At 45.9% G+C, this 17,905-nt stretch overlaps 3 protein-coding genes across 3 annotated transcripts; 1 reads left to right on the top strand and 2 right to left on the bottom strand.

Moving 5' to 3' along the window:
* Positions 1-1,023: 1,023 nt before the first annotated feature.
* Positions 1,024-2,671, bottom strand: N7466_002797 (MFS transporter; the record flags this gene model as incomplete). The annotated part of the gene is made up of 3 exons (XM_057162195.1): positions 1,024-2,025; positions 2,104-2,490; positions 2,552-2,671. The coding sequence occupies 3 exons, from the start codon at positions 2,669-2,671 to the stop codon at positions 1,024-1,026; spliced, it is 1,509 nt and encodes a 502-aa protein (XP_057025480.1).
* A 2,321-nt stretch (positions 2,672-4,992) lies between these two features.
* On the bottom strand, positions 4,993-5,511 carry N7466_002796 (uncharacterized protein; the record flags this gene model as incomplete). The annotated part of the gene is made up of 1 exon (XM_057162194.1): positions 4,993-5,511. The coding sequence occupies one exon, from the start codon at positions 5,509-5,511 to the stop codon at positions 4,993-4,995; it is 519 nt and encodes a 172-aa protein (XP_057025479.1).
* Positions 5,512-13,643: 8,132 nt separating this feature from the next.
* N7466_002795 (putative nuclear localization protein) lies at positions 13,644-16,235 on the top strand (the record flags this gene model as incomplete). Its single annotated transcript, XM_057162193.1, has 3 exons — positions 13,644-13,743; positions 13,951-14,061; positions 14,287-16,235. The coding sequence occupies 3 exons, from the start codon at positions 13,644-13,646 to the stop codon at positions 16,233-16,235; spliced, it is 2,160 nt and encodes a 719-aa protein (XP_057025478.1).
* Between the last annotated feature and the right edge of the window lie 1,670 nt (positions 16,236-17,905).

Raw genomic sequence — 17,905 nt, 5'->3', positions numbered from 1 at the left:
TGTTAGGCTATGCGCATAGCTTATCTTATTTGTTTCGTTCGGACGGCATCCAAACAGTATAAGTCGGACGGCATCTAACCAATATAAAGAATTTATAAGGCTATGCGTATATTTTATCTCTTTTTTTTTGTTCGGACGGCATCCAACCAGTATCAGTTGGACGGCATCTAACCAATATAAAGAATTTATAAGGCTATGCGCATATTTTATCTCTTTTTTTTTTGTTCAGACGGCATCCAACCAATATAAAGAATTTATTAGGCTATGCGCATATTTTGTCTCTCTTTTTTTTTGTTCAGACGGCATCCAACCAGTATAAGTCGGATGGCATCTAACCAATATAGAGAATTTATAAGGCTATGCGCATCTTTTATCTCTTTTTTTTGTTCAGACGGCATCCAACCAGTATAAGTCGGACGGCATCTAACCAATATAAAGAATTTATAAGGCTATGCGCATATTTTATCTCTTTTTTTTTGTTCGGACGGCATCCAACCAATATAAAGAATTTATTAGGCTATGCGCATTAGTAGTTTGTTTATTTATCTTTGTCCGACGTCATCCAACCAGCATAAGTCGGATAAACATCACCTAACTAATATAAAGTCTTCAAATGTTAGGCTATGCGCATTAGTAGTTTGTTTATTTATCTTTGTCCGACGTCATCCAACCAATATAAAGACTTCGCTAGGCTATATGCATGTGCATTAGTAACTTGTCTCTTTTTATTGTTCGGACGTCATCCTACCATATAGTATTTTAAGACTTTATGAGGCTATGCGTGGGCTTTGTCCAATGTTCATTTAATCAACGTAATTCGATCAGCTGAACAGCATGTACATCAATTCAATTTCCGTGCTAGGTACATTCAATGCCAACCTTCCTTGGAAAAAAGGTTCCAATACCAACACCTAAGTAAGTATAAATCGGCCCTGATATTCAGTTCCAAGATTCCTGGAAAACAAAAACTTCGGCATCCAAATGTTCTCTTTATTCAGCACATGTGCAACCAGAAAAGCTTTTTCACAACTTTTTGCCCAGAGCTCTCAGCTCAAACCCCCAAAGCCATAGCAACAATGGAGTCGGCACCCCCAGAGCAATGAAGACAAAGGCTAACACGCTATTCCCCCATCCATAGTGAAGCCTACTATATAGCTGTGGCGCAAATATTGGAAAAGCAAACCCACAAATATTTGAAAGCATTCGCGAGGCGGCATTAGCAGATGCGGCATATTCCATCTCATCCAAAAGATACGCCAACATGCCCTGCGTAACGATGAAGCTCCCGCATGTAAAGATAGCAGCGCCAGCATCAACCATCACCCAAGAAATGGCCTGATCAGCAGACCATCCATACCAGAAAAGACCAATAGGAACCAGCACAACACCAGGTACTAAAAATGGAGCTCGGTATTCGGGACGTGCTTGGCCCTTGTTTCTCTTCTTCAGATTTCGATAAATCCAATCCATTGTGTGACCTCCAATTTGGGTTGCTATTGTTGTTCCGATTGCGATGGCAATGTAGTTCAGGCTGCTGATCGTCTCGTTCTCATTGTATCTTTCTGTCCACAGGCTGGCGTACGTCGAAAGCATTAAGCAATAGATGCCGAATGCCAGGGCGTTGATGAAGGACACCACCTGAACAACGGGTCTCTGTGTCAGCATCAGCATTGGGCGCAGGATGCTAGGTTTCAAGCGTCTGGTCAAGTCGTGGTAGAATTCCTGAGCCTGCACGGTTCTGGATGGCGATGGTGATGAGGACGCGTCGTTACGCTGGGCTGCGGCTTTGCGACGAAGTAAGGTTGGCGTATATGTCTCGGTAAAAAAAATCAATCCCAAGAGAGTGATTACAGCTTCGAAGAGAGAAAGAATCCAAAATGACCACTCCCACCGCAGGTTTTGGGAAATTACTCCACCCAGGATCGGTCCTATCGCTGGACCCAGGTAAGGAATGAAGGTGGCTATGGCTAGAGATTTTCCTCGATGCTCTGCACGATACATATCCGTAAGCACAGATGAGGTGAGCTGTGGGTGACGACAGATTTATTAGCATGAGTTTTCTTTAGCTTGTTTTGGTTGATTCAGTCTTCAATGAGATCATACCGTAGTTCCAACACTAGCGCCAGAGCCTGCCATGAAACGTCCAACGATCATCATCACACTTGAGTGACCAACAGGGCATAAAGAGTTCCAAAGAATGTACCACAAGTTGCAAGTAACCCATATACTTTTCCGACCGTACATTTCCGACAACGCGGCGATAAGAAAGGGTGCAAATGCAAGTCCGAGAACGAAGATGGAAAACGTCACCTGCATTTCCGATGACTTCATGTGCAAATCTTCGGCGATTGTTGATAAAGATGGAGCGACTATACTTGTGGTCATGATTGCGACGAGTTGGCCAAGAGAGACGATGATGGCGACAGTGATTTTCCAAGTAGAAGACCAATTATACGGATCTTGAGGATCGCAAGGACCGTCCCAAGTACACTGGTTCCATGAGTATTATCCCAACTTGTTGAAAGCAGCCTGAAAATTCCGTCTAACTTACTTCGTGTTCTTTGAGGAGGGCGTTCAGCCGGTCTTGTTGTTTTTGGTGCTCCAGCTCCTCTTCTTTGGGCTCTGTGGTCTCTAGCACAGAGGACTTTTCCATATCGGCGGTTGTCGTCATTGCTCCGGTACAAAATTATACTATCAATGGCTTTGGAGGTCGTATACGTTGTTCTTTCTGACGAATCTATTGTCCACGAGTGCTTCTTATGGTACTAGTAAACATGTCTAAAGCCGAGCTCCGAGATCCCGAGCCAAAGCCGATTTCAACGTTATCACTATTCACGGATCAATTGATCAATCTCGGTTCTCACAGAGTTTAACATTTACTGTGCAATAGGCGTCAGATATCCCGTATAGATATGTGTCCCAGTGGGTCCAGTTATCTCTCTTCGGACTTTCTCGTATCACGCCCGTCGAGGCGGTTTACCTAACCTCCCGCTGGAGTCCTATGGCTCCTATCCTGGTGTCTGGACCTGGGCATCGAGGAATCTTCAATTTTAACAGCTGGGTAACTAGTTAGAAAGGCATATAATCACAACCTTGGTTATAATTATACTTCAACAAAGATAGAGCCACTGATTTTCGCCGTTGATATCTCAGCTCTGTGCCTCAGATTGCGGAGTAGAGCGAGGATAAGTCATAGATTCCGAGCTTACCTAATTCCGGCAGGAATAACAACTTGAATCTTCAGAGAATCTATATTCATGCTCAGTAAAACACCGCGTCGCCACCTCAAAAATATGATTGGTTACTTACGTGTGTGTACGTACCACCAATTAGTTGACGACTTTCATGCCACGCACAATGAAACACTAAAAGACGACTGGATCTAATTTTAGATTAGTATTATTAATTTTGCTAACGCGCGTATTGCTAAGAAAAGGTCGTGGTATTCTTACCAGGCGGCGTGGCATTGACAAAACCAAAACCGCCGGCCTCCGACTTTGGAAGCTATGTACTAACTAGGACTTGCAAAAGTGCGTCTATCTTCACACCAGACTTAACACCAAATTTGATCGCTTAGCTCCCATTGCCCTTTTAGCTCCAACATCACATAATCGTACATGAATGAATGGGTGGCCAGCGACCTGAATCGTACCGGCCTGGTGTTTTTCCATAGAGACCACACCAATTTTGTTAGCTCCGTTTAGGCGGTTTCCAGGGCTTATACCAGCGATTTATCTCATTGACCAGAGAGCTCACAGCTGTCAAACTACTACTTTTGCATGTGGTTGATCGCCGTGGTACAAGGTACAGGCCATCAAAGCTCCCGAGGTCCGATCGGACTCCCGCTACACCACAGGGATCATCTATAGCATAACCCAATCATAGCGCAAAGACACACAATTTACCCGTGGACTCAAATCATGCTGCTTCTATTAGTACGTACACTGATTGGACTAATCCTTCGGGTAAATTGACTGAAGATTAGGAAGGTTTAGATTCATTCAAGGCCCCGGGCTAGCTACTTCCAAGCACTGGTTTCTGACGAAAAAAACCCATAAACAATTAACGCACTTGAAGAATTTCTCCCTCCCCGCAATATTTTGAACATTTGAAAATTTGACTTGCAAAACTGTATTCCATGCAACACCCAGCTATTTTCGTATACTTGTATTTACAAATCCTACTCCATACTGGAAGAGCATTTGTAGAAAATTGATCCACCAATCATGGGAAGCGAAGCTCAAGGGTGCACGAAAGTGGAGACAAGTGGCAACCGCGCAGTTCAACAGTCTTCTCTTGCGTCCAATTATTTGGCGCGTCAAAAGTACAAGGTGTGGCAAAAGGACCAGAGAGTTAAGCCAGCGTTAGATTATGTACAACCTGCATGCATTTCCCGTAAGGGACTTGAAGCTAAATATAATTAGGGAGTTTTTGGTTGTTACTTTGCGAATGGCGATGGGGATCGTCGTGTTGGGTACTCGAATAGGTATTACCAGAAGCGGCAATTGATGGTATCCCCACTCTTTCGCACAGGAAAGGTGATGATCTCGGAGAATCAGGATGCACATGTATACTTACTATAGGGAGTAAGGTGACAAAATGCGACAAATCTGGGGAATTAGTCTGGAGACAACCTGGAGAAAGTGACGTTGGTTTTTTAAAAAAAAAAAATTGAAGAAATAAAACCAGATTTGAAATTTATAGTACTAAGTTAATGAGAGATCTGAAGAAATGGAGAATACATGTTTTGGCCAGCAAAAAAAATCGTATTTGGGAATTAAGTGGATATAGCTATATACAGGATCCAATTTTTGTTCTATCATCGGGTAAGAAACAATTCGTCGTCACATCATTAAAGTCGTAAAAGTGTAAAAGTCGGGTGGAAGATGTCGGAAGGATCGGTGGTAGAGAGTAGAGGTGGTAAGGTAAGAGACCCAGATCCAGATCGTGATGTCAAGAGGGGAGGAGGATGTTTATGCGAAAATTCCCGGCTTAAGCGGCAATGGGTTGGGGGGCAACGGCAACAGCACATAGGTTGCGGTCCATGTAGTTGCTCTCCGGAAGAATCGCAGATGAAGTGACGAGAGGCTTCTTTTCTTCGGGGCTAATTTGCACAGTGACGATCGTATTTTGTGAAGACTTTTGCGACTTTTGTAGTGATTTTTGTCGGAGCTTGAGCTCGTTCATTCTCTTGTGCTCGGAGTCATCTTCGGATTCGGACTCGGATTCCTCGAATTCAAAGGAACTGATGCGGGACTTCATGTCGTTCTCGGTCCAGAGGACGGAACCGCAGTGTAGGCGGAAGTGTGCCACGCACCGGCGGAGGTCTGGGTCGGGAGCGGTGGCTTCACGGGCCAATTTCTCCTTGGAGATGACTGTGAGCTTGTATGGGAGTGCATTGCGGTTTGCCATAGGGGGCCAGCGCTTGTTCCTGGTGTTCCTTTGGAAATCAACCAAGGAAGGTCGTTTCGGTGGTGCGGTGGATGTGTCGATGCCCATGGCAACGGTCATTCTGGTGTGGTGGATTGTATATGTAGTTTGTGATTGTTTTGACGGGAGAGAAAATTGGTTTCTCTGATTTCTGTATGGTATGATGATTTGAATTGGGTTGGACTCGAAAGGGGAGGAGAGAAAAAAACCCGAAGAGTAGGAAGAAACGGAGTTTTATACGGGACGAGATCTGCAAGCTATGAGTTGTGGAACCCAAGTATTTTTTTTTCCCTTTCACAAGCGGGTCAGCAGGACTCGACCTCCCCACTTCTACACATCCGGGTACCCGTTCTAGACCATGGTCCAGCGCTTGTCTGTGGCTTCCACGCTAACAAATCCCCATTCACAAAACCTGTTCTTTGTTATTATTTGACCCCGCTAGAGGGGACCTCGATCGAAAAGGCTTTCCCATCTGTGTGCTTTTTTTTCTCCCGTGCAGATACTCTTTCCTCCCAGGAAATGGAAAAGGGATCTTGGAGTCACAGTTCAGAGGCGAAAATCCATCATTCGATGCCCTTCCAACTGTGGGTCTTTTGGTGGATTTGACCCGGTTTAATTGATCAGACGATGCCACGAAAAATTTTCCCAGTGGAGACCCTCTCGTAGCTTATCTTCTTCTTTACTTCGAGAATAGAAACGCCACTCGGCCAACCTGCTATGAACACTCACGATCTCCGCGGATTACCGAGTCTGGAAGGCCGAACCCCCTCAACATCGTGAAACTTTCGCATGCGGTACCCGTGCGTCAACGACCGACTCGCTTTCGTCTGTGAACAAGTCGAGATCCTACCTCTTGAATTCCACTTTTTTTTTTCTCAGGCTCTTCGTCTTGGGTCTCTTTTTTTGTTTCTTGGGAATAGCGTTGGTAATAGGCCCACGGTTCCCTTCAATCCCGTTGACTCAACAGACAGAGTCCAGATCATCGTAAGACATAAGAGAAATGCCCCTGAAGTGGGAATGGCGTGCTGTGTGACTCAGCAGGTCTTGGCGAACTTCCACTCTATCAAATCCATCCGTGGCAGTAACCAAGTTCCACCCCAACTCCACTGAAGTTCCACACAGGCTAAGTTACTCCGTACATATTATTCACATTGCCTTCTTCTCCGCACACAATTCCCCCATGGCACGATCGTGTTTCTACTTGCAGTAGAAAAATCCCTGAACGCCTCACCTGCTCACGAGATTGGAAACGTGTCCCCCGCTCGATGGCCGATCGCCGCCTCCAAACCCTCGGTCGCTGTGAATTGTTCTGGCCCCAAGAGCTTCCATATTGCTCAGATGATCTTCTTTCACCGCTTGGTCATAATATTGGCCGAGACGGCCTCGACTCCACCCCCTCGCTGCGTTGTCCGCAAACGGGGGTCTGCGGATCCGAAAATCGCAACGTTACTAATGTTATTGATCATCGCTTTTACACCGTCTTCGTCTACCATCAAATTTGAGAAAGAACTACGTTGGTTGTACGTAGCAGTAGCAAAGAAGATCTTTTGCCAATTCGAAAATATTTCCTTCCAAGATTCGCCGTCGCGGATCATCGACAAAAGCGAAGAACTATTCATAACAGCCCCGTGGATACCTGTACTCCATACATCGGCCGAAGTAAAAAGAAAAACAAAAACGAACAAAAAAGAAAAGAAAACTCATTCGTTGTCTAATGCACTCACTAGCCTTGAACTCTACTAGCAAATTGTTGCGCATGAAGAATCACTCGATTTTCCCCGCCATCTCTCCAGGGGAAACACGTGGACTACCGATTCCCGCGCGGACCTTCTTGTCAACGCCTTCTCCGTGCTTACCCCAATATAACCGTCCTCGGCAGCAATGTGCCGTCGAAGGCGCTGATATTGAAAGCTATTTTGACAGAAAGATGACTTGCAGGTTGAAGTGGCTTCAACAATATGGAGACACGGCTTGGTGAATGGCAGGCGCCATGACCTTTACCAATATGGTTGCTGTGCAAGCCATTCGTATTCGGGGTGAGACTTCTATCTCACGTCTGAGAGCGAGCATCGAAACTTATCCTCGCATAACGCCCCGATTATTCATCGACTCGTGGGTCTGAGACCACGATGTCCCTATCAAGCCTCGACTCCTCACAACACTACCACGTATACAGATCGCTGATTATCAACAGAACTATCTGATTCCTTCTTTTCTCTGAATACTGGGACTCACTTACACCACGAACAACAGTGCTCTTCTTCGCATATCCTCGCTGTGAGAGGTTATCGCGTGTTTCTTGTCGCCATCTTCCTAAATTGCTCTGCATCGAACACGGCGACGGTGATTGATGAGATATTTGGCAACGTCAAGATACTTGATAAGATACTTGATAAGATGGAGTATCACAACTTGCCTGTGCATAGACATGTGCTCCTCTCTTTCAGTTTCCAAATCACACATTATAGCTACTGCACGACAATAAATCCAAAAGTATACCCCCTTCGACCAGCAACTTTCCACTCGTGACACTTTGTATCGTTCTTTGTAATGATTTGTAATGGCGCTGATCTGAAGATGCCTAGTAGTAAATCCCCATATCATATCCTTGGAAGAATGGAACTGTCTCTGTGGGATACCACGCTCTTGGGTCTACATGACAGTTTGGCGGGTCGAGACTCTGCCGCACATGGATCGGGGAGTATGCAATCTTTCTCTGGGACTTTATTAGACTTCCTCAGCTGTCAAATAGCGTTTCTTGTGTCTCCAAGGAATCTCAATCCCATTAATCAATCGTATGTCGTCCCAACCAGACAGTCAAAGATTGCGAACACTGTAAATAGCATGTCATGCTTTTTGCTGATTTCACTTGAGATCGCACTTGTGCTCCTCGAAGAAGATACAAATCAAGCCAAGTAAGCTCCATGGTAACATCCTATGAGTTGATAGCAGCCCCGTAGTAGCCAACCGTTGGATTCAGGTGCATTAGCTACTAGTATCTGGTAAAACCTTGGAAGCTCCGACGGGGTTATTCCCACCTGGGCAATAAGCGATGGGTTATTCCTTACTGGGAATACTCCGAGGTCCTTGGGACCCCCAATAGTCAATGCATCCATGTATATTGACAATAGTCAGGGCCTAGCAGCGCGTCGGGATAGATCAGTCAGGATCTAACTATGCCTACCTACGGCAGGGTTATCTCATCACTACTACTTATTCTCTACCCCGCAAAAATAACCACGTTGATTTATTCTCCACTGACGCCCTCCTTGGAACCAACATCCTACCTAGAAGCTAGGCCTGATGTCTACTAGTAGTGTTGTATACAATATGGCGACTACACATGTGCATGATACGTCCATGGATTGATTTTGGCAGCGGGTGACTTTCTAGAGATGCAAATCTTGATCTATGCCCGGTCCTGATTAGCCCCCAATGCACGTCGCCTCCCGGCTCTCCTCCTGAAGCCTGAAACATTCCTAACCCCCACTAATGCATGATGCGACCGATAACTGCCTAGTTCCCGCCTCGCTAAATTCACGGGTGGCCATGGACTCCAGTTGCCGTATTCTCTCGGTTTAAAGGATACGAATCTGGCTTTGTAGCCCGAGTTAAATAAAAATAAAAAATAAAAGGATATTCTTGGTTGACACTGAAGCTTTAAAAATTGTGTTATAATATTCTGTATGCAATATGAGCTAACTTGGATCTCAGTAGAAGTAAGAGTTCAAGCCAAGTCCATCTTTCCCGGTACACAAGCTATCTTGAAATCCTCCGCTCCATTCTCGGGTGTAAGAACTTAACCCAGAGACTCGGGGCATGATGCACATTGTTACATCCAAGGGATTGGAAAAGAGGGGAATAGAAATAATAATCCATGCATGTTACTGGCTAGATCTGACTTCCCTTTTTCCCTTTTTCCCTTTGCAACACCATGATCTACAGTAAATCTCGACTGATACAGTAATGGATGGTAGGAACGGCGAGTTGTTCTTGTCTCAGTTAAAAATCTTTTGATTCAATTCGATTATTTGATTTTTTTACTCAAGAGATATGCGGACAGAGTTTTGGGCTCATGGGTTGAGGCTATTTTCCAAGTTGCTCATGTAAGGCTTCAAAGTATCATCAGCGTCAGTATCGTAGTCACAGTCTATTTGTTTGTTTCCTTTTCTCTTCTTGGATACCCTATTCGAGTCAAGTCAATATGCTATTCCGTGAAACGCGTGGCTTACTCACCTCCGAACACGCAACGCTACGTTCCAATATCAAGCTTAGGCCTATTATAGTCAAATTCCGTGGATAGGAAACAGGGCCAAGGAAAGAATACTAGTACACAAGAAGACTTGCAGGAACTGGGAATATTGCATAACGTAAAAATATAAAAATGCTTTTTGAAAAAAAAAAAAAAAAAAAAAGGAGGAAAGAAAAAAAAAGCCGCAATATGGAAAATGAAACCCCTCAGTTATTTCCAGGGCTCTCTGTGACTGCGCGTGATTACAATGTCCACATGCCACGGATTTCCCTGTTTATGTTTTCCTGTCGAATAAGACTTGGTTTCAAACGTTTGCCTTGTGAATTACCGTTTTGGGCTATACCATGGCGTTGGGACAAGTTAAGATCTGCGTTTGAAGTGCAGCAACACTACCATGATGTTCATTGCTCAGTTCCTAGCTAGGTGATAGGTATGGATTGTAAGCTACCACCTAGAAAGCTTCGTCTTTCTTTTAAGGTTTATTTTTTTTTTCTTTTCTGGTATTTTGTTGTGATGAGGCACTTTTCCCAATTTTGCCACTGGCCTTTGGTGCCTGGTGCTGCCGTTGCATTTTGAGAAAGAGGCACCTGGGTCCCTTACGTGAGCCTTGGGAATCAGCCCCCAACGTCAAAGAATGCTGTGATGGCATCTGTCAACTTGTCATAATCATGGTCCATCACATTTGGCTGACGAGTGTGGCTATCCCTTTTCTGGCCATTGGAGAAAGCCCCCACCTGTATGTCAAGATTGAAGGGCCATGTATGGCTGGAAGCTTTCTGCATATCGAATATTTGAATAGTAATCAATACCTAATATCCCGGATGGTTGGTTCAGATGTCAAAGGAATGTATGATCTTTACCGATCTGGCCATACATACAGATAACCATCTGGCATGTTAACAAGATTCAAATATTCTGTGTTCAGTGCATATTATGTGCATTTATAGAGTACAAAGTATGTAGCTTGAACATCTGGATGGATCTGCTAGTAGCTAAAATTCAAATGTTGATAATCAAGCTCGTGCATACTAGTACACATGATAGTTCACATCAAGTTCATTACTTGGGCGTACATCTCCTTTCCAAAGTTGAGGCTGCACGTTACATCCAAAAGGTCCAGATTGGGTTAGGGACTGGCCCTGCATCTATGCGAGCACCTAGCACGAGGGAAACCAGTCATTTCCCCAATCGGGACCTGCAGAGTCACCTCTTGTCTTCTTTCCAAATCCCAGAGCTGCGTTCCCTCTGTGTGACGGGGCGGCCATCTGCCGAAGCCGAGTGTGTAAACGGCAGCGCTGCAAAATCGGCTGCTGTGAGACCCGGAAGACCCCATGGAACATTGAAGGCAAGGCTGGTTACTATTTCTGTTTTGGACGGTGTACATTGCGATGCCTTGGGTAGTTGGAACGTCGTCTATTGTGTAACGCTGTGTGTCTGTTCTTGACCGACCTTGTACAGTGGATACTTTCCCTCGGTCTATCAGAGTCTATGTAGCGGAGATCGCGCGTCTAGAGTATTTGCGTATTTGGAATCTGCCCTTCCTATTGCACGCATGGACCGTTGATCTTCTCAAGTGACCGTCTCTTCTGGGTCATCTGCTTGATTTCGAGGTACGCGCTAGGCCTGGTGGGGCTCCCGTGCAGATTATTGGGAATTAGACCAGTCCTGCCCTGGTGAGCGAACCGTTACAAGTGTATAGAATGACCATAGATAGAAAGTGTGATAGACCATGATTCGTCTTGACCGGTCTTCGGAGTATCCAGAAATCTCCACCGTTTTGTTCCAGGCGCACGAGCACTCTTCATCTCCGTGATTTTCTTTACTAGTTCAGATTCGTTAGTTTGTCTCCGGCTGACAAGATGGGGCCTGAGCTCAAAATTTATGGAACTCTAGTCTTTCGGCCTTTTTTAGTTGACGGATCTTAATGTCAGGGCCCCTCTTTGCCCTAATATCTATTCTTTTTTTTCTTTTTTTTTTTCTTTTTTCTTTCTTTTTTCTTTTTTCTTTTTTTTCTTGCTTTCTCCCGGTGGATTATCGCCCGATGGAGGATTGGTGCAAAATAGATAATCAAATACCTCTCTCTTGCTTCTTTAATATGCTCAGCCATGAGTATCGTAGGCTCTCATTCTAGTTCCGATATAATCCGACTCTTGGTATCCCGTACTGCAGAAATGGGTCCCATGCCCCATTTTAGCTTCTGCATAATCAGTATAGAATAAGGCCACAACCCTCTGCGAAATTTTCTAAGAAATAAACTGCGAACGTTGGAAATCCAATTATGTAGATTTGATTTCCTTGAGTTCCTCTTCTATCCCTCGGATCATGATTCCCATGGTAGTTTTAAGACACATCAAGTTACACAATATCAGACTGGGCGCGATCCAAAGGCGGGAAACCCTATCACAATGAATAGCTTCCCTGGGTGTGTGATGAGAATGACGGCGTGAAGGGTAAAACGTCTGAGACGGGAGGGGCATTTCTCCCAGGTATTTTTATAGTCTAGAGTTTTTAGGAGTATATAGTTAAGAATCTCAGGACGTCTTGCTTGAACCTTTTCAACGTTCCAACGTTGGTTTTTCTAGAATCTCATGATTGGATTCTTTCTTGCAGGTACTACCGAGTTCAAATTTATTTCATTCGTACGACGGTTACTCTTTAAATCCTTCAATCCTTTTTCCCTTTTTTTTGGTATTTTCTTTTTCTCTCTCTCTTTCTTCCCTTTTGGGTCTTTCATCCCTTCCTCATTACTACTCTTCCTTCCAGGCCCCATCATCTCTACCAACCCCATCGGTATTTCGATCGTTGTCCCACCTCGGGAAAATCTCCCTCCGCTCGAGCCAACTTCACTGGTTCCACTACGCAGGCTCTTATTTGTCTTACAAAGCCTTGAACCCTTGGCCCCGCGCCATACCCGCGCCCCTCCCAGAACAAAAAGAACACCCCGTCCCCTCCAGATCTAATCCTTTGTGGAATCGTGGACAATATCCGATCACTTCCTAATGACTGGGGTCTTACAACGTTGATTTTTGCTTTCCTTCGTTCCTTCGGCCCCGCGGCTGATCCCGAATCCTCCCCGGGCTTTGATCCGCTCCAGAACCTGTTTCTGCGTCGTTTCTACCCTTCTCTTCTTTGGGTTTTGGTCGTTAGTTATCTACTTTTTCTTATTCCAAGGTTCTTTTGGTTGTTTTCTTTCTTTTTCGGAGTCCTTTTTACGTTTGTATGGCAGCTCTTTATCAGCAATCTTGTCTATATTCCGGACTTATCTCTTGCTGATCTGATTTGCCGTTGATCCTCTAGGAATCCTTCCATGATATATTTTCTCTTTTTATTTCTCTTTTCTTCCTCTGATTCGGTCTTGATTGACTTGATTTTACTCCAACTTCCCCCATTCCCGTGACCAATCACGCGACGCATTCCACTCTACCCCCTTGCAACCTATTTTACTTTTTGGGGCTTTTTTCCCCTTTGAATATTCCCTTAAAAGTGCGTGGTCTCCGCGTGTTGTTCTTTTGTGTGATCTGACTGGAGATTACCCCTCCTTCTTTCCCCCTTTCCCACAAAAAAAAGTCCTGAAGAATATCAAGTTTGACACCAATTTTTTTTCTCTCTCAGGTTTATACTTCCTTCACGTGAAGTTGAATTCCTCAGGCCACCAAACCCGAAAAAGGGAAGAAACTTCAGGCACCAACCAAGGCATCCATCAGGCACCAGTTATCATCCAACTTCACCCACTCACCGCCTCGCCCCTCTCAAAGTTGCAATCTTCCCAAACCCCCGGGAGCATAGAGCTGCGTTGTTCACCTTTTCCCGTTTTGACCGACCATTACCCATCCTGCATGCAAGCCTAGTCTACCCGCCCTCTCTTCGCGCCACCCCCCATCGCGACCTGATTTTTGTTCGGGCGCGTCCTTTTGTCTCTTTTCCCGACACGCGGGCCTCTTGGGCCATCTGATTCTCCATTATGTATGGCACGCCTCACTCTCTCTCAACAATGAACGGCATTGGAGGAGAGTCTATTGATGGCTCGGGTACCATCGACCCGGCAAACCTGAGTAACTCAGGTATGCAACTTTTTTTTTTATAAAGCTCATTCCATGTTCTTGTTTAATATTGCTTCGTGTCCCATCTTTTCTACCTGGCCATGTTTTTGGCTTGCCTGTCGCGGCTTATCGCGCGTCGTCGGTTTTTGGGATTACCGATGGGCGAGATGATGTCTATTTTCCCTTGACTGTAATCCCCGTCACCTTCCAGACTGATGCCCATCCTAGTCTCTGTTCTGCCAGTGCCATCCCATGCAGAAGCAAATCCCCGTGGTATCAAGCGTACTCGCACTCCAGATCGCAGTGGGAATGGCCATACAGAAGGAGATCAGGATGATGGTACGTGCGCAATTGGGAGCGCCATGTTGCCTGTTATAATTCTTTCGTCACGTCTTATCATCGCTTCACCTAATGTTTTCTCTTTTCTCTTTTCTCTTTTCTCTTTTCTCTTTTCTCTTTTCTCTTTTCTCTTTTCTCTTTTCTCTTTTCTTTTTTGGACCTATCAGTCGCATTGAGCTTTTATATTCGACGGCAGAGTATGCTGACCAAACGTATCCATTCCAGAAGACCAGGGTCGCCGCAAGCGAGGCCGTCCCCCGAAGATTCCGCGGGCAACCTCGAACGATCATCCGGCCGGCACGCCAATTCAAACCCCACAGATGCAAGCACGCTCGCTTCCCCAACATGCTGGATCCCCAAATCTCGCTTCTCCCCCAGATAGGACTACCCCGACAAAGTCACTGGTCAAGGCTCTTCCAACAGTCCGGGACCACACATCGGATCAGCTGAATGACGAAGGCGACGAATATATTCCGAAGGAGTTTGATGATGCGGGAGAGGCCAAGGTAGATGCCATGGGTTACCTGCAAGGTGATCGCGAATACAAATGTCGGACCTTCCGTGTACCCCACAGAAACACCAAGCTGTTTATGTTGGCAACGGAGTGCGCAAGGGTTTTGAACTACCGTGATTCTTATCTACTGTTCAACAAAAACCGGTCTCTGCACAAGATAATCGCATCCCAAGTCGAAAAGGATGATCTCATCAACCAAGATATTCTTCCGTATTCCTATCGGTCCCGTCAGATCGCGATTGTGTCTGCTCGATCTATGTTTCGCCAGTTTGGAAGCCGTGTCATTGTGAATGGCCGGCGGGTTCGAGATGATTACTGGGAAAGCAAAGCCAGGAAACAAGGTTTCACTGAAGAGGATCTAGCGGGCGAGAAGCGTCCGGGCGCTGCCAAGGTCCGAGATGGATCTACAGTAGATACCACAACTTCTAGTCTGCTACCGGCCCTTCCTCACAATGATGTGATCTTCAGCAATACAGTGGAGCCGCTGCCTCCTGGTCTCTCCTTGGACGTATCAGATGGCTCTCCCTCGCTAACCCAACTCCCTATGATACACCTGGCCACAACAGATGACCTCCGCTTGCGAGACTACAACGGTATTCCTCGTGCTCGCCAAGAGCTGAATGGTCAGATTTACCACGATCGGAGTCAGCCCAGTTCGGGTTCAGAGATCATCAACCAGGCCCAACACGCAGCTGAGTTCAACAAAATTTTGTCGACACAGCGAAGCTATCGACGGAAAGGGTTGGACGAGTTTTATGCGAAGCCTCGCGAGGTCCCTGAGACAGAGGCACAGGCTACCACTGCCCTTGAATCAGGTCTCTCCGTATCCCAGCCCATTCAACCTGCTCAGATCCCTCCTCCAGGAATGGCCAACCCAACTCATACTCAACACGTCATGCCTCATCAGTCGGTGATGATGCAAGGAGGTCAGCAGACCTTCTCTCAGCCACCACATCAACAATCAATCGGTCAATCGCCAGTCAGGGGAATCCCCGCAGGCATGCGACCCGACCTGATGCATCAAAGACCAAACCCATCCATGTCTGCTGGTGTTGGTCAGCAAGCCCCCTACGCATATCAGCAACAGCAACAGCAGCAGCAGCAGCAGCAGCAGCAGGCACAGCAGCAGGCACAGCAAGTGCAACAACAGCAGCAGCAGCAACAGCAGGCACAGCAACAGCAAATGTGGGGCCGGCCACCACCACAACCTCAGCAGTCGCCTATGTCCTCGGGTCAGCAAGGCGTCAATATGGCCCAGTATGCTCAGCAAATGGCCGCGGCTCCGCAGCAGGCACCGTCACCCCTTCATCATGCTCAGCAGCCACAGCAATCTCCCCGCAACGTGCCCCAGATGCCCCAGCAGTACCACCAAATGCAGCAGCATCCACAGGCCCAACAGCAGGCTATGGGAGGCATGGGTTTCCCAGGAGGGAACCCTGCTGCTTACCAAGGTATGGCACGGGCAATGTATCCTCAGGCTCAAGGGGGGCCAGGCGGTCAGGCCTACATGGCTGCCAGTCCTCAGCAGGCCAGTATGGCGATGAATATGGGTGCAGGTGGTATGCCAGGGTGGCCTACTGGCCCTGGTCAGCCGATGCAACCTGGTCAACCCCAGCCAGGTCAGTCAGGAAGCCCATTGGGTGGATGGTCAGGCTACTAGATTTCGATTCGGCGTTATCTACTAGTAGAGAGGGCGTTTTGTGGGATTACTCTTTTTTTCTTCTGCATCAGACACGCCGGTGATTTGGGGGTTTTCTATCTGTATCTTCTTGTGGGTTCTTGCTTTTTTGACTGCTCTCTGCTTTTTTCTTCTCCTTTTTTACTGCCCTTGCATTGCACATGTGTGACACTCCCTTGGGACGTGGCTCGGTAGTGTTAATCTTGGCCATTTACCTTATTATACCCTTTTTTTTTTATGTCCTGATGAGGCTTGGCTCTCAATCAACTACCTTGCCTTTGTGTTTATCTTACGTTATCTTTGAGAATGTTCCCGGAGTTATCGTTCTCACGTTGTCAGGCATTCAGTCTATTGTTATTGCTACAAGAATATGAGAATGTATTTTTTCTACTTTTTGTCTCCATTTGTTTTCCATACATGGTCGATAGAGGGGGTTCTGCCCAGGTGTCTTTCGCCGCGGAATCGGCGATCTGTTTTCATGCTGCCGAGACATATTGATCTACTTATCCTCTCGACCATGGTCTCCTGCATTTTCTCCATGGTTTGTGTTTTACTTCTTTCGTGCCACTGCGTGTATGATCCATTCTTCTTGACCACGGGCTGCGTGGTATTATACTTGATCTTCCACATTGCCTATTCTACTCACTCACCCAGATCCGGGGATCATCAACATCTGATAAGATCAGCACCCCCAGTCTTTCTTTTTCTGCTGTCTATACTACTTTCCCGATTTGTCATTTTCTATGTACTCTTTCTTTTCGCTCGCTCAGATCAGCTCAAATTGACAATAATACCTTCCTACGTGTGGGTTTCAAGGCAGTTCGCCGTATCCTTAGCAAAGGATACCTAGTACCTCCAGGACTACATGTACTACTTACCATCTACCGAATGCAAGATGACAATTCTGCGTGTTTGAGTATCATTTCTTGCTTTTTCCTCCCACCTCTACATTAAGCCCCGGGCTTTTCTTCCACCAGCATATAAAAAAAAAGGTCTGTCGACAATGCAACAGCTACGTAGGTAGAGAAATCCGGAAAAAGACAAAAAGAAACGTCCCCGGGAAGGCTCGAACTTCCAACCTCCTGATTAACAGTCAGACGCGCTAGCCAATTGCGCCACGGAGACGTATTTGATGAAAGTGGCTGAACTTTTTAGCAATATAAACTTTAAGCTTGAATTATTTCAAGGTTGCCGTCTAGAAGACTTCCAAGTTTGGAAGACCGCGTCCACGGGTCGGCCCATAACTTCCAATCACATAACATTTGAATCAAACAGTTGACCATATCGATTTTTCATAATTTAAATACCTCTTCCGGTAGTATAACCAATTTTGAATATTTTGATAGTGTGCAATGGAGTAAATTAGGTATGGATACATAGGTGCCTTGTGGATGGGCATTCCAACATTGAAGTTAGGTGCATCCAGACATGTCTACTACCAATATATACTACTATGTATCGAAGTCGTGCATGTTACACACGTGAGTATTTCACACCAACCTAACTCCACGTGCAGTGCTGCAAACATCAGATGAATCTGTGAATACAAGTAGAGCCTTATGTATTCCCACTACCCATTAGCAGTATATTTTAGAAACTATATGAACCCTTGATTTGAATGAAGGGTTTAAATATAGCACCTGATGTCACCT

The sequence above is a fragment of the Penicillium verhagenii genome (assembly GCF_028828195.1).
Source record: "Penicillium verhagenii strain IBT 33310 chromosome Unknown utg000003l_segment0_segment0, whole genome shotgun sequence".
In the NCBI taxonomy this organism is placed as follows: Eukaryota; Fungi; Ascomycota; class Eurotiomycetes; order Eurotiales; family Aspergillaceae; genus Penicillium; species Penicillium verhagenii.
This window is presented reverse-complemented; position numbering and strand designations above follow the sequence as displayed.